The sequence below is a fragment of the Lethenteron reissneri genome, chromosome 3, assembly GCF_015708825.2.
Source record: "Lethenteron reissneri isolate LAM-NWPU_2019-01 chromosome 3, ASM1570882v1, whole genome shotgun sequence".
Classification (NCBI taxonomy): Eukaryota; Metazoa; Chordata; class Hyperoartia; order Petromyzontiformes; family Petromyzontidae; genus Lethenteron; species Lethenteron reissneri.
The window spans coordinates 12,065,750-12,081,410 of NC_083781.1; the positions used below are offsets into that span (position 1 = coordinate 12,065,750).

The 15,661-nt window shown below is 47.7% G+C and overlaps 1 protein-coding gene across 5 annotated transcripts; it reads left to right on the plus strand.

Annotated features, from left to right (window-relative positions):
• The first annotated feature begins 2,179 nt into the window (after window positions 1-2,179).
• Window positions 2,180-13,795, plus strand: DXO (decapping exoribonuclease). 5 transcript variants are annotated; one of them, XR_009755586.1, is made up of 8 exons: window positions 2,180-3,325; window positions 5,467-5,690; window positions 5,961-6,249; window positions 7,987-8,122; window positions 8,525-8,619; window positions 9,830-9,916; window positions 11,759-11,850; window positions 12,350-13,795. XR_009755586.1 is itself a non-coding variant. In XM_061558490.1 (7 exons), coding segments are annotated over exons 1-7 (1,665 nt in total). In that variant the 5' UTR covers window positions 2,180-2,492; the 3' UTR covers window positions 11,760-13,795. The 5 variants fall into 5 exon arrangements, 3 of the variants coding, with proteins under 3 accessions (XP_061414474.1, XP_061414487.1, XP_061414460.1); XR_009755585.1 differs by having other exon boundaries at window positions 9,830-11,850; XM_061558490.1 differs by having other exon boundaries at window positions 11,759-13,795.
• The last annotated feature ends 1,866 nt before the right edge of the window (window positions 13,796-15,661 follow it).

Here is a 15,661-nt window from a genome sequence, read left to right on the forward strand (position 1 = left end):
TCCGGAATATTTTTCAAATGTTCATCGTAAAAGTACCATCATCAGTAGAGCTAACCAGCTCTTTCATGACCGTGCCACCACATCACTCATATGAAAAAATACAACACCGCCTTAAAATATATGAAGTTTCAGGCAACGGCCCTTTTCATTGCAATGACCATTCTTCAAATGCGATAAAGACGGGCCATTGCCTGATACGTCACCGATTATACAGGATTTTTTTATTTTAAGGCAGTGCTGTTGACGGGTGTGTTCAGTTTTTTATTGATTAATTGTGCTTGTGCACCACTTGCCAACGCAGCATCCAACACCACATCATTCGTTTATGATACTCGTACGTATGACCAATCGAATCTCGCATACAAAATAAATAAAAATGTGTCAACGCAGCGACTGCATCAGAACTCTCATTTCGTTGTCTTGCTGACATGTGTGTGCGGTGTGTAACCACGAAAATACTGAGTGAAGATTTTAAGTAGGTGACCCTCGGTGCTCATGCTCTGCTGTGTTTTCCACTTGCGTCCCCTCCCACGGATTATTATACTGGTAGGAACCACCTTGTTCCACCAGCCCACAGGGGATTATTGTGCCCGTCCGTCGTGCATCCAAAAATGGGATGGGTGGGGCTGGGTGGAGAGGGGAGGGTGGGGAGGGGTGGGAGGGGCTGGGTGGGAGGGGCTGGGTGGGGAGGGGCTGGTCACCCCGTGGTGCCCTTATAAAACTCAACGTTTAACCTACTCACGCCGGCTTGTGCCCGCCCTCACAGTGGGCCATATTTGCGGAATACACCACGCCGCCGTTGACCCTGGCCATTGACCGAGCAACCCAATGTTCCTACCAGCTCCCTCCGCAGGAATGTGTTATATATGTGATCATCGTTCACTGAACTTGTTGTACGTGACCTGTGTGTTTTGCTCATATTTATTCTGAAAGTACATTTGCAGCATGCTTTATTGCAAATCTTATATTTCACAAAAGACAGTGTAATTCTTTATGGGATTTTTTTTGCCAGCGATTATCGATAAAGCTACAACAATTACATTACCCGTATTCTCCAGAGGATGACAATCTGGTCATACACAAATTTATCGGAATATAAAATAAAGAAACTCGAAATTCATACTTAAGGTGCTTGACGTAAATTTCAAGTATGTCGATTGTGAAAATTCATCGGCAACTTCCCGGGCGACTGAAACAAGCATATGTTGCGCGTTAAACCCTTGTACAAGTGACAGTCTCATTTATTTGGTTCATCCTGGTGGGTAGAGGGTCTTGCAACACAACATTTGACCGGATCATTAAGTGGCCTCGCACAAAAATATATTCTGAATTATAATATAACTCACCAGAAATGAAGGTTATTGTTATTTTCGGGGATGATCATTTCATCCCAGTAAACATGCAACGTTGAGCCAACATTAGTTGAAGTTGGGCCTACGTTGGTCCATAGTCAACCAACGTTTGTCCAACGTTCGTTATGCTTACCAGTAGACAAGCAGTAGCACACTAGGCAGTGTAGACGAGGTATTCTGATGGACAACGAATGCTACAAATGGACCAAATGAAACAGACTCAAAGGTCAAAGGTCAAAAAACAAGACAGCACAAAAGAGACAGTGCAAATAAATTCTCACGACGTTTCGACTGCAACACAAGCAATCATGTTGAGTCTATGATTGCTTGTGTTGCAGTCGAAACATCGTGATAATGTTTTATATTGTTATTATTTTATTATTTCCCTTCTACGTGACTTTACCGAAAGAACCAAGAATATCAATCCCTGCAGTCACGAAAGCTTCAAATCAGTTGCATCGACGTTATCAGCCACACTGGAACTCATCAGAACAGGAAGGGGGGGACGGTATGGGGGTTACGGGCAGGACGGATAAATCGATTTTAAACAACGCAGAGTAACGGAAAAGTGAATAAACAACAACAAATCAAAACAATTCGTACTCCGACAGTGACCCCTGCTGGCAGCTCGCAGCACGTGGCCGCCTCGAGTCCATTTTGTGGCCGCGGTCGTCGAAGCGCTCCCCCCGCGCGGTCACGCGACGACAAAATCGCCCCCCCCCCCCCGCGTAGCCCCCCCCCCGCGTAGCCCCCCCCCCCGCGTAGCCCCCCCCCCCCCGCGTAGCCCCCCCCCCCCCGCGTAGCCCCCCCCCCCGCCGCCCCCGATTTAAACGCGCGCGAAAAAAAAGCCCTACAACCGTGACAATCAACAAACTCCAGGCGAGGCTTTACGAAATTCTACATTTTTTGTTACTAACAGGGAAAAAAAACACCGCTGGCGCTAAAACTAAAATTTTTAAATTGTTTCGCAAACCCCCTCAGCGCCCCCCCCCCTTAAAAATAAATTAATTTCCCACAAAGACGCCCGGAGGCCCGACGCCGATGTTCGCTAGGCCCAAGCCTACGGTCTTGCCTGGACTGCCCGCCGGGAACGGCGCCGCCTGACTCGGCCGCCGAGGCGACAAGCGGCCGCCGCGGAGGATGTGGAAAGAGGGCGGCGGCGGTGGCAGCAGCGGCGGCGGCGGCGACAGCGACATCATCCCTCGCCCCGACGACTCTCGTCCGCGTCTCGACGATTCTCACAAACGAAAAGTCGACGGCGACGCGGGGCCTCCCGGGGCCAAGAGGACACCGCGGGCGACCGAAGCCGGTGGAGGAGGCGGCGGCGGCGCGCATGGTGGACACGGAGGTCGAGTCGGTGACATCCCATTGTCTCTGTCCACCCGGCCACACGATCACGGTGGTGGTTTCCCCTTCTACCGCCAGCCCGTCGAGGTCGGATGCTTCTCCCTGGACGCCGAGCGGCGCTTCCACGCCGACGCCAGGCAGCTGCGTTACTACGCTCCACCAAAAGGGGACGACGACGGTGAAGGAGGAGGTGGTGGTGGCCGTGGCCGGGTTCGCGATGGAGTTCGTGGGGCGGCCTCTGGGCAGAGGGACGCCGGCCGTGCTGGAGCTGACGGCGGCCACGGTGGCAGTGGTGGAGGCTGTGGGGAACGTGGCAGTGGCGACGGAGCAGGTGATGGAGAATGCGGAGGACACGGCCTCACTGCTGGCGCCGGTGACAATCGTGGAGGTGGTGCTCGAGCAGGAGGATTTGGCGTTGCCGCTACTTCTGGTGGTGGTGGTGGAGGCAGTGGTGGTGGTGCCACACGTGTGGAATTTGACCTGCGGGACGGATACCCCGAGCGCTACGTTCAGCGAGACGACGACATCAAGGAGAAGCTGGACCACGTCCTGCGATGGATCCTGCCGAACCGGTACAAGTTCGCCCTCGCCGGGGAGACCTTACGGGACAGCGCTGCCATCTCCAGGTGAGATAGAGAGAGATAGAGAGAGACGAGGGAGGTGGGGGACAACTTAGCCGTCATTATTTGACCTCTCGACCCTCCCCCCTCCAATGACAACGGCAGCATTGCCATCAATTGCGAGTCAACGTCGTGGGGGAAACTGTCGCCAAACGGAGTTTCGACAAGACGCGACTAAAAGTAGGCGTTCGGAAGTCGTCAACAATTGCGATTGATCCTTTACACCAGACCCGGGTTCAATCGTACAGCAGTTACAATTACAGCAGGCGTCGTATTGTTACACGGATGTCAACCCAGACTTTTTACCCCCTATTCGTGTACGGGGAAATTGAGTTTTCGGGTCCATACGGCGTGCAGCCGTTTCAATACGTGCAGCAAAAAATATTGTCTATTTGTGTTTCTGCCTTGTGGATGAGACATTGTAGGATGAACGTTGAAATTTATAAGGGCACGAGGTGACCAATAAGGTATGAATTGGTCTGTAATAAAGTAGGGTACTCATAAGGAGTTGACAGGTATGTTGTTATCTTAATTTATTCGTCACCAGTGACACAATTCCAATTGTAATTTAGCCCAGATCCAGCTTCATGAAGTGCAGTATTGCCTTTTTGTCATAATTCGTATTTTGTAGCTTTTGAAACCCCAAAAAGTCGTGACAATCGCTAAGTTGACAACTCTTGATAGGCATTCGGCAGAGCCCCTCTACCTGACAATACCGAGGAACAGAGAAGGTGACTTCAGAAGCATTGGTCCGCGGTGTATTTGATGCATCAGTGTGTATTAGTATGCATTCTGACAGGTTTACAGAGCGGCCATGTAACCACGTGTGTAGGACTATGATGGTTACGCAGTTACGCGAACACAATTGTACATACGAGACGGGACTGTGAAAAAGAGACGGTAAAAAACGAGGTGAAATAGATTGAACCGGTTCTTGAATTGAATCCCATCCATGGGGAATTATTACACTGTTTGTAATAAACGATTAATAACGTTCACCAACTGAAAAAATGTTCAGTTTTGGTCCATCAACCTCTGGGATTTGTGGAACAGTGTGTTCTTACCACTGAAACATTTGATCAATGTTTTCCCTTCAGCATTTTACCTAACAGGTGAACTTTTAAACTAATGCTGGCTGGAATATGTGCTTTAATGACCCACATATCACCAAGACAACACGCAAAATAATGGTTGTAAACAGCTGTCTCGGAGGTGTATCTACCTGAAACTTAAGCTGGGCCTGTGACGGCAGTGAGCACCAAAAATGAAAGATGGCAAAAACGGAAAAGGTCATAGGTTACAATAGTGGAAGAGGGGCAAGGTAGTATGATGGTAAAGCCAACTAGCCAATTACACATGAACCCCACCTGTGACGAATTTATGAATATGGTGTTGTCTTCTTTTACAGAAGATGGGGCTGCATGAGAGGTTTCCACCCGTCCCTGCATTTCACCAGCTTCACTGCTTTCTTGTCTCCCCTTTTGTTTGAGATATTGTTTTGCCGTGTCTTAATCCAGCGCACCCGTGCACTTCCTTCGTTTCTTGTTCCGTGTGCCTGTGTGCATAACGCCACGTGTGGTATCTCTCCATCCATTCTAGACACGCGTCCAAATCGTCAAAGTTGGCTCTCTTGGATCTTCTCTTGTCAGTGTGACCTCTTGTCCCCGTCATTCTCTTCTTGCTTTTGCTATTTTAGTTACCCAACCATACACCCAACTTCTAACCACTCCAGTGCTTCGCCAGATGGGCTGTATAGATTCGCTTTGTGAATGCATTTATCACCCAAAATCGTGACAGTTCATTAAATCGCTTTGTGTGTGTCAAAGCAGTGGAGATAATATGCATATTTGTGAATCATTACGTACCTGTGGGGTAATAGTAATGGACAGCCTCTTTGCCCGTCCAATGCTGGATGAAGGCCTCCCCTAATCATTTCATAATTAATTACGCTAGAGAGTGCAGGCTGGTGTAGGTGGTGACCAGCACTGGTTCAGATATCACTCATACTGATTTTAGTCATGGCCAGTAATCAATCTCGGGATGCTGGGTTTATGGCAGAGTGTGGAAAAGCACTGCGTCAGAGTTCCACTCCGTTGTTTTGTAATCCCGTACGTTTTTATCGTTGTCTCGACGCTCGCTAACGAAAGCTTGCACACGGACGTGGTGACGTGGAGGGGCCACCTGACGAAGGTGGCCTGCACGCCGTACGAGCGACACGAGGGCTGGCTCATGGCCGTCACACTGCTGGCCGGCACGCGCTACATGAGCGAGATGGAGACGGAGGAGGCACGGCGGCAGCGGGGGACGCGGGACGCGCGCCAGCGCGAGATGACCTACTGGGGCTACAAGTTCGAGCAGTACCTCTGTGCAGGTGAGCGCCGGTACCACTCTTGTTGATAATAGTTTACTCGTTTGCAACCCTTTGTCAGTCCGCTGCGGGATGAAAGCCACCTTACACCACAGATTAAAACGTGGGATTTTAAAGCATGGCATGGGCAGCTTAAAACATGGGATTTGAACCCAGGATCTCGGGAGGCAGTGATTCGGTGTTATAACCTTCGAACCACCCAGCCATCCCGCCACCCCAATCGTGTCTTCCTGTAATGAGGCGTTGATTACCCCTGCACGTTTGCGTCTTCAGAAACCCCCGGAGGGATTCCGGACCCCGGCGGCATTGTCAACACTAATGAGGCGTTCTGCACGGTGGTTCGGACCCGGCTGAAGAGCCACTCCCTTGTCTTCGCCGGGGAGGTCGACTGTCTCTCCTGCCACAATGCCGAGGTGGACAAGCACCGCGATGCCGAGCCGGCAACTCCAGCCCGTCGGGCCTCAGGGCAGAGGCCTCAGCAGCAGCAGCATTCCTCCAACTATGTGGAGCTGAAGACCAGCCGCGAGTTGTACACCCCCAACCAAAGGCGCAATCTGCACAGGTCGGTATCGGCGTTTTGGGTTTTCTTGTCGGGAGCAAAGCGATTCCGTGGCCCACTCGGAAGAAACTGAGCTGCAATCTCATCCCAAACAATAAATGAAAGGAAATTTGACAGATACATAACCTGCAAAAAAATTCATATTGAACTATTATAACATCGCCTTGGCCATGCCAGCATTTTACAGGATGTGTTATTGTAAAGGACTTTTGAAAGCTGGCCGGGTGGTGCTTTATGTTTGAGTCATTGGCTCACAATCACAAGTTTGCAAGTTCAAATCCAGGTCAGAATCATAATATTTATCTATCTTGGAGAAATCCGTCAATGATCCACTCAGCCCATCATCTTTCCAGGGCCCTTAAAATGAGTACCAGTCTGACAACTCTGTTGTAATTATCCTCTGAGGATGCTGGTGTTGTCATGGCAATGTGGAATTTCCACCACTGACTCAAGGTACCATCTACACCCATTTTTTTAATCCGGAAAACTTTGTCAATATTGCCCAAAGTATTATTTTGGACCCCCCACCTCAGGAGCAGCTCGCCCAGTGGCAATGAGGGGGAAGGGCTACAGTGCAACGTTTAGCTGCCAATGATCCTCACAAGGCACTGCTATGGATAGACTGCTCTCAACAACGTGAATGTGGAATTGCCACTATTGGCTTTGTTTCTGATTTCAAAGTCACATCGGCTCCCCCCAGACTCCCTGTTTGGGCCAACGGGTTTCTCTGCTGACGTGTGCAAGTGTTTCCGCCCGTGGGGCCACCTGACGTGGCTGCTGTGTGCTCGCTTGATTTACATCCTAGCAACGTTGCGTGTAAGGAGCCCCCTCTGGCTCTCGTGGGATTACCAAGGGACTGTCGTCGTGCGAGCCGTCAGCGCGGTGTTTACACGGGGGGGTCACTTTACGATTGGCCTGTGTAGACTTGGCACGTCCGACGTCTCACAGTTGCGTATGCATTTCGTCATGTGATGCAATAAAAATACCAAGTTGCGTATGAGCCCGTTAGTGTGCGCTACTATACCGTTTATGAGCACTGTCTTTGCTGAATGATCGTTGTAGGATTTTTATAAATACTAACTTTTTATTTTAGCAGGTAAGGCCCACTGAGCTATATAGTTCTTTTACAGAAGTGACCTGGCCACAAATGATAGCCCAATGATGTGGCTTATCACGTGGAAATGTATAGCAGCCAAATACTCTTAAACGCATGTTTCTAAATGTGGAAGGAAAAACCGGAGGACACGGAGAAACATACACGCGACCACGGAGAACATGCAAACTCCAAATATACAGGCGTCAGGGTTGGGATCTAACCCACAACCTCCTGTATACTCGACAAGGTAGTTAACATCTCGCCACTATGGCACCGGTGGCGAGATATTTATACACTCTTAACAGATGGTCGCAATCTGTTGGAAGGAAATTATGGGAAGCTCAAACGCCAGCATGGTGTAAATTTAAAAACCATTCCACTCACCATATAGTTTACAGCACCTGGAGATGCAGGTCGCATTTAGACATTGGTATCAATCTAAATTGTATTTGTAAAAGTGTATTTTTATTAAGGGAACACAAGGACCCCATGCACATGCTGGTGCCAGTGTTCCTTTTCATCCAAAATTTGGCTAAACTTTTCCGATATCTTCCTCAACGACAGTGAGAGAAATTACCAAAGAAGTGCATTTTGGCCTTTTTTTGTTTTTGTTTCAATAAATTTGTCAATTTGGGTGCGTCTAGGTTTAAGCTGATCAAGTGGTGGGCCCAGTCGTTCCTGGTGGGAGTGCCAAAAATAGTGGCCGGCTTCCGTGATGACGAGGGCGTGGTGCGGAGACTCCAGACCTTCGAGACCCTGCACATCCCCAAGATGGTCGCGGTGAGACGTGTCTCGTGCTCAAAAAAGCAAAACGTTAAACCATCACCTTGCTCATGTGAACATTAAACCCGGTGATCACTTGAGAGACGAGTGGAAGGCGACATTGGCCCGTTGTTGGGAACCGCGCTTCCGTGTTAAGAGCAGAGCAAGTTTTGGAGGACGCCAGAAGTAAACTTGAATGTTTCTCCTGCCCTGGTTCATTGCAGAGATCGTGTTGCTGCTAATGAAGGGCGCTAATGAAGGGCGCTAATGAAGGGCCAGGCTGTGGGGCCAGTGATTAATGAGCCTTTCACAGAAGCTTGCTTGCGGGGGGGGGGGCGCTGTGTGTGCGCAAATGCGTTGGCATTGGCACCTTCTAATGTGTGTTCTTTACTCGTGCGTTCACCAATTTTTGTGTTGTAGGATGACCAGGAGGCGTGGAATGGCTCGGTTTGTCTCAATTTTGTGGAGGCGTTTCTGACCTTCATGAAGAAGGTTGTGACAAAGGATGACCCAAAGTGAGTGTGGGGGTTATTTGAGCATATTCTCCATGCTGGCCAGTGCGAATTAGTACAGGTGGGGAGCCATAGATATTTGTGCATAGGACAGTACAACAATGGATATTTTTGCTCGTGCCCTCTGCTGTGGCTCTATTAGGACCACAAAATTGAGGCCAAGGTTACCCTAATTTTGTTTTATTTAGCTTATGCATATTTTCATGACACATTTACAGGGCTTGCCAGTTTATAACCTGGATCTGATTATACACATGACATCTTTAAAAGGCTGATCTTAATTTTTTTTTAATTACCTGTTTTAATACATCCCTGATTTGAGTTTCACAAAATTAATTATCACGCCATTTGTCCGGCAAAGTCTCAATGAAGATTTGTTTTAAAGGAGACCTATATTGGGATGTTTGGCTACTTATCAAGTACATTTGCATGTGGGATGACACTTAAACACCATCAGAAAACAAATCCATGCGTACAAGGGGATAACACTTGGAAGGTCTACCTACCATATCTGAACTGCCGTACAACTCGGCAGGTTTGAGATTTCACGTTTGTGTTATCCATCAACCCTCCCCTCCAGAGTGCTGGATCACAGGTCAGCACAACCGTTCCCTGCCAATATAGAATAATAATAATTACTGGCTTGATGGCCACTCGACAGCCAGCAGAGGGGATAACATGCCCGAGATTGTCCATCATGGAGATGGAGCGATAAACATAGTTAAATTTGTCGTCGAGATGGGACTATGAATTCGGCTCGTGTGCAGGTCTAAGATATGTCTGTTAAATTTCGATTTAAAGCTTTCGTGACTGCAGGGATTCATCTTGGTTCTTTCGGTAAAGTCACGGAGACTTTAAACCCCTCGCCAAACCTCCTACGCATTTCACAAGTAGTACTAATCGCATATCTGCATTTGCCATAAATATGCTAAATTCCTCTTGATATGCAAATTATTTGTCAAGACGCTCTTCGCCCCTCCATCCCAGCTTAAATAGTCGCTTGCGTTGTGGCCGAAACGTCGTGAGAATTATTTTATTATGTTTTATTTTTATTATTTTATTATTTCCATTCTACGTGACTTTACCGAAAGAACCAAGAAGATATGGTTATTGTTTCCTGGCTAGACTTAGGAATGGCTGTGGCTTGGGAAGGCCTTCATCCAGCAGTAGATTGTTTACGGCTGCCACCTGACGATGGATTGCTGGCTTGCAGGACGGTGTACCTGTTCTCCTGGGAGCCTGGCCGCGACGTCACGTACAGCGTTCACCCCGACTCGGAGCTCGCGTTCCTGCCCGACTGGTACGTCAGTGAGATGGTGAAGTCGTCGTGACTGGTGGAGAGAGAGAGCGTTGCCACCCTCTCGCTCGCCCATCCGACTGGCGCCAGCGGGGACCGCCCATCGCCGTCTTGTTCATCGAAGCTACGAGCAGAGAGCGACGGAGCGAAGCGAGCCTAATGGGGATGGTGTCGCCACCATCCCTCCGTTCTCCGCTCTAACACGTCTTCGACGACGTAGTGTCCACCCCCCTCCACTCCACCCCTCCCCACCGCCACGGCCACCACCTGATTTTATGCAGGCGCCAGGTCAGGTGCTTTTAATGATATAAATGCGAATTGCAATTAGTTGATTATGAGGGTGGCATAATTACTAAATCGCAACTAATGGACTATAAAATGGGACACTATTTAAGAAGCGTTGCTGGGAGGGAATCAAAATAAGGGTTGTTGGGAGTGCATTTTGCGCGAGATAATTCACCCCAGCACTTTGCTGTCTGCCCTCCCGGCTGTAGAACCCCGGCAAATGACCGCTGTTAACGGGAATGGAAATTACGGCAAATGGTCCGGGAAGATTAACCGGAAGCGAATGCCGACGTATAAAATATAAAAAAGCAACGAACTGAAATGAAAGTACATCGATCCGTGGCAGCTTTTAGTGCGGAAGCGTTTGGGGAGCTACCACTACTTACAGGGTGAAGACAAACCGAGTGAGCGGTGGAGTACAGTCATTCATCCTGGACTACCTTATAAGAGGGACACTCTTGTGAGTGTCGTGTCCTCGTATTGCAAGCGTCGTTTACAAGCAAACAGCAATGATTATTATGACGATGTCTCATCAATGTGGCGTGAGGGCTGATTTACGAACATTCCCTCCTTGCTGCGAATGGACGTTTTCCCCCGAAGGGAGTGTCGTCGGCCGTGGCGAGACGCGCGTTTGATGAGCAGTTATTGAAATGTCGCGAAGGAACGCACCCGCGTCGGGAACATTTAAACATTTTCTGCGTTCAGTTTTTGTCACCAAGCCGAGTTCAAGTGGTCAACGAGCAATGTGATGGTGCTTTTCTCTGCTGGTGTAAATTCCACATTCCCATGGCAGGGGTTGGCCGAACACTCATCTGACCACAGTTGATGGCCCACTAAAGAGGTACTCGTTTTTTATCAACACTTGAGGGTTAATAGACCAAGTCTTAACTCCAACCAGGAATTCAACTCGCGGCTTTTAACTTAGAGCACCACCCCAGCCAGTGAAAATTCAACACCTGGCTCTCAATAGTCGTTCATAGAAATTATAACATGGACTGATCACCCCACTTGTGTCTGTCCCCGCTTCTTGTTAAACAACTTGGCAACGCTTTGTCAGCACTAGTGGTTTCCCGAGCGAGAGTAAACTGAAATACGTGTGTGTAATATAAAATTAAATGGCCCCGAACAGAGAATAGGACGATGCTGTGTCCGTTTCGTTCCGGATCATAATTGAGGCAGTCGAATAGGTCTGCTGGCGATATTAATCCCGGAGTGCAGGTGTGATGCGTAACAATTCAGGTGATAAAGGAGTATACGTGTGTACAGCTAAATTGCCTCTTGGTGATCGCCGATCATTCTTACCGTAGTTAGTAAATCGGCCCCAGTACCAATTGTGAACGACCAGTTTAGAGACTGGGTGGCTGGAAAGCATGATCCACTGCATGATAAAATAGTGCTCTGAAGTCGCACTGACGAAGCGATCCAAAATGGGTTTTGGACGATTTGAGGATTTTGACACACGCCGAATCAGTTTTTCGTTTTGAGGCTTTGCACAACTCTCTTGCAGGTGAAACCCCCAATCGTTTGTAAAACCTGACACCCCAAACTTTTCCCCAGTAGATGTTTCCATTCGGGCTAATGAGTGGTTAAACCAACGAATATCTTCAAGGGATCTTTCAACATTATCAACACGTATCGCCAGCGTACAAACGGTAAGTTGGGTTGGGATGGGCGTGAAGTCTACTGTAGGCTTAAAAAAACAAGTTTCTTAATTTTTTTCCCCACCATTTCTAATTGTGGCATCAGTGTTGTTGTGTCATGGGACGTGTCTTGAACGCTCACCGAGTTGGATAACGAGCGACATTTTCTTTGCTCCCATCGCCCCTCCGCTCCTTCCCGTCCTTCCCCCCCTACCCTTTCGTAATCCCCAAGCACCCTCTGCCACAGTCACTCATTCCTCGATCCCTACACGCCGAGACCGTCGAAAACATTCTATTCTGTTTCCGTTTTGTAAGCTTTGTCAAGCCCCTTGACTTGAGGCGCTCATTCAATATAAAATTAGATGAGTTATCACGTAACTACTTTTGAGATCCCTTCAAGTGACCTCTTTTATCCACAGTAAATGGGCGCTGCATTTACCCATGCTCCCTGCTGTACGGTGATGTTTGTGACATAACTCTCAAACTTATTTTTGTTGTTCTTCATTCTCAGAGCCGAAAATGTTGCCCAAAGCAGCAAAAATCCCAATGTGAAGTGGTTTTTGTTCATTCATTGGGTGACCTTGCCGAGACCATCCACTCACTCCCCTTGAGAACCCAGTTCAATCACTGACAGCTGAAGCCCACATTTGGAAGCCAGGAGCTCAGCAATGTATGCTCTGCGCTGTGGACCTCAGAGTCACCTGGCCACCTCGATATCGTATGTTTAAAAAAATCCCTAAGATGTCGAAAAGTCTCTTGAGAATCATCGTTTAGAATGTGTGATTCACAACACTGGTCTCTGTGTACAGCTGCTGCTGCTGCTGCAAGGGGGAGTCACAGATGGGGTCAGGATCTGGGAAAAGTCACTTGTGTTGCGTGATTTGTGACTGGCGAATTATCTGCCATGGGAAAGTACTGTTCCATTGGGGCAGTTGACATGGCAAGCGGTGGCGCATTTGCCAACTGTAGAGATTCACAGTTCGCGATCCACGTCCGCCCTGGTTAATACAACACGGTCGTGTGTGTATTCTTAAGGGCAAAGACGTTTTCAGAACTGAAACATATTGAACTGTCAACTCCTTTCTCAATAGGACCAGTATCAAAATAAAAAAAACAAGAATACGCTTTAGCCTTTCTGGCAATGAAACTTGAGATGTTCAAACACCAAATATGTACCGATTGCAATGCATACAGTCTGCATTAACCACACACATTTTTTGGCAAAACATGCAAACAAACATGCTGTAATAATATATGCCTCGTCTTTATGAGAGCACGTTTGTTTATATGTTTTGCCACAAGTTTGTGCGGTTATTGCAGACTTGACGTCCTTGCAATAGGTGCCTGTTTGGTGTTTGAACATCGTAACACCTGTTTTATTGGCAGAGGAAGGTTATGAAGCCTATTCTTATTTTGACTTTTTTTCTCAGCCTGTGTTTCTAAGTCAATCAAGTAACATTTTTATGCGCATAAAGCCACACCTGAAAACCATAAAAACGAGAGCCATTCTGCTACCAGCTGTGCCCAGCGTTTAAAAAGAAGTGTAGGCGAATGGGACAATGTTTCACAACCACAAAAGGTGTTATTTAATGTGGTCTTTCTGTGGAGAGGGAAGGTTTGTTGTGTGGCTTTTACGAGCCACGCTTAAATGTCGATGATGTCAATCGATCTCTAAAACTGCTGACTTTGTGTTTTTTTTTGTTCTTCCCATGTGTATATTATATGAACCCTAATATTTATGAGAGAAAAAAACGTACACGTAACGTATTAGAATTTAACGTTTTACATGGTACGTTCACCGCAAAAATAATAGAATTTGCTTTTACGTTTTTATACTGTGTTTCCTTGTATTCTTAAAAAAAAATAGAACAACCAAGTTGGAATTGTTTCAGAAATGTGACTAAATTGTATATTTGTGTACCGTGTAAAATATTGCAAATAAATCACGTTTTTTTTAACCGACAAAAAACTCATCTCGCTCCTTGAATCACGTCAGAACTAGGAGGACCTACGTCTGCACTTCAGGAGCGGCTGTTTGAGAACCACTGCTCCAAGCAGTAGAGCTAGACAGCCAGTTTAGATTTATTTTCATAATCATATCCATATACCCAGTCTGTTACCCCCAGCTTCACACACTACCATCACCATTACCACACGTTGTTTTTCAGCTTGCGCATTTCTAATTTAACCCCCCGGCAGCATAACAAAAGGCTGCTTAATCTTAGCTTTCTTATGTACTTCCGTCCCCTGCATCACAAAGCTTCAGTTTGAACTCCATACGTTGTCACCAAGCGCCCACCCCGTTCCTCACATCGTTGCCTCCCAGTCCACAGCCTGCCCACACACTCACCATGGCCCCTCCCCTCCCTTCACCCCCCGCAACTATATAATTCCTCGTCACAGCCAGCTCTTAGACACACTTAAGCGGTTGTGCTTTCGTTACGTTGTCCACACCTGAAGAAGGACGCTTGTGTTGTGCCCGAAACGTGGTGATTAAATTTAGTTGTTTTCATTTATTTTATTTTTTACCTACGTGACTTTACCGAAAAAACCAAAGAGTATGAATACAACCCACGCCCACAATGAATTTCCATTATTAGACATGAGATTAGGTTTCTTTCTTTTTAAATCGATTTTCTTTAACCATTGTGATGAGTGCAGCGACCACTAGTGGCAGGATGTGTCACGTGAACTCTTTCAGGTGCAGCATTCGTGAATAGCATGCGATCCGATGCATATTTCAAGCGCTTAAACATTGATATTGTTTGATGAATAAATGCGTTCTTACACCTTTACCGAATTGTCATTCCATATACTTTAGTTAAATAAAACATCCTCACTTAGACACGTTACAGGAGGGGTCCTGTTTTGGAATGTTTGACCGATTCCTATTTGAATGTTTTGCGTGTGGCAATACAGCCGATGAGTTGGAGAACACCCATGCATACCGAAGAAGAATGCAGTAGATCATCGATTATATCCAGTGGCTTCGGGAGGTTGGGCACCGGGTTTCAAAAATGCGGGATAATCACTACATGATTTAAAAGTGTATTTTTGCACATTCTTGCATGACATGTTTGTAGGTGTTATATGTGTTTAAGTTTGTTAACTACGTGAAATACGCATTAATAAACATGCAAATGGACACTAAATATCCTACTTTTAAAAGTTACCGTATTTACTGTACCGTACTTACCACTCCCATCTCAAGGACTCTGCATAGGGTGATATATACGTGCAGAATTTCATTGCTTAAGTTGTATGTAGTGTAACACATTCCTGCGGAGGGAGCTGGTAGGAACGTTGGGTTGCTCGGTCATTGGCCAGGGTCAACGGCGGCGTGGTGTATTCCGCAAATATGCCCGACTGTGAGGGCGGGCACAAGCCGGCGTGAGTAGGTTAAACGTTGAGTTTTATAAGGGCACCACGGGGTGACCAGCCCCTCCCCACCCAGCCCCTCCCCGCCCAGCCCACCCTATCCATCCTCCCCACCCAGCCCCTCCCCACCCTCCCCTCTCCACCCAGCCCCTCCCTCCCCACCCAGCCCCTTCCTGCACGACGGACGGATGGACACAATAATCCCCTGTGGGCTGGTGTAACCAGGAGGTTCCTACCAGTTTAATGTACCGTATATAATAGCTGACACTGAAATCAAGCCGGGCTACTTGTTTTGTCACGCACGCGGTGCCGATCGCCGGACTGGTTTCCAGCTTTTGGAGCAGTTTTGCCGGTTTCGCCGGATCGGGCCCGGGACCGCAGGATAATGTAAGCAGCCGGATAATCGATGATCAACTGCACACAGAAGGTCCACCACACACGTGGC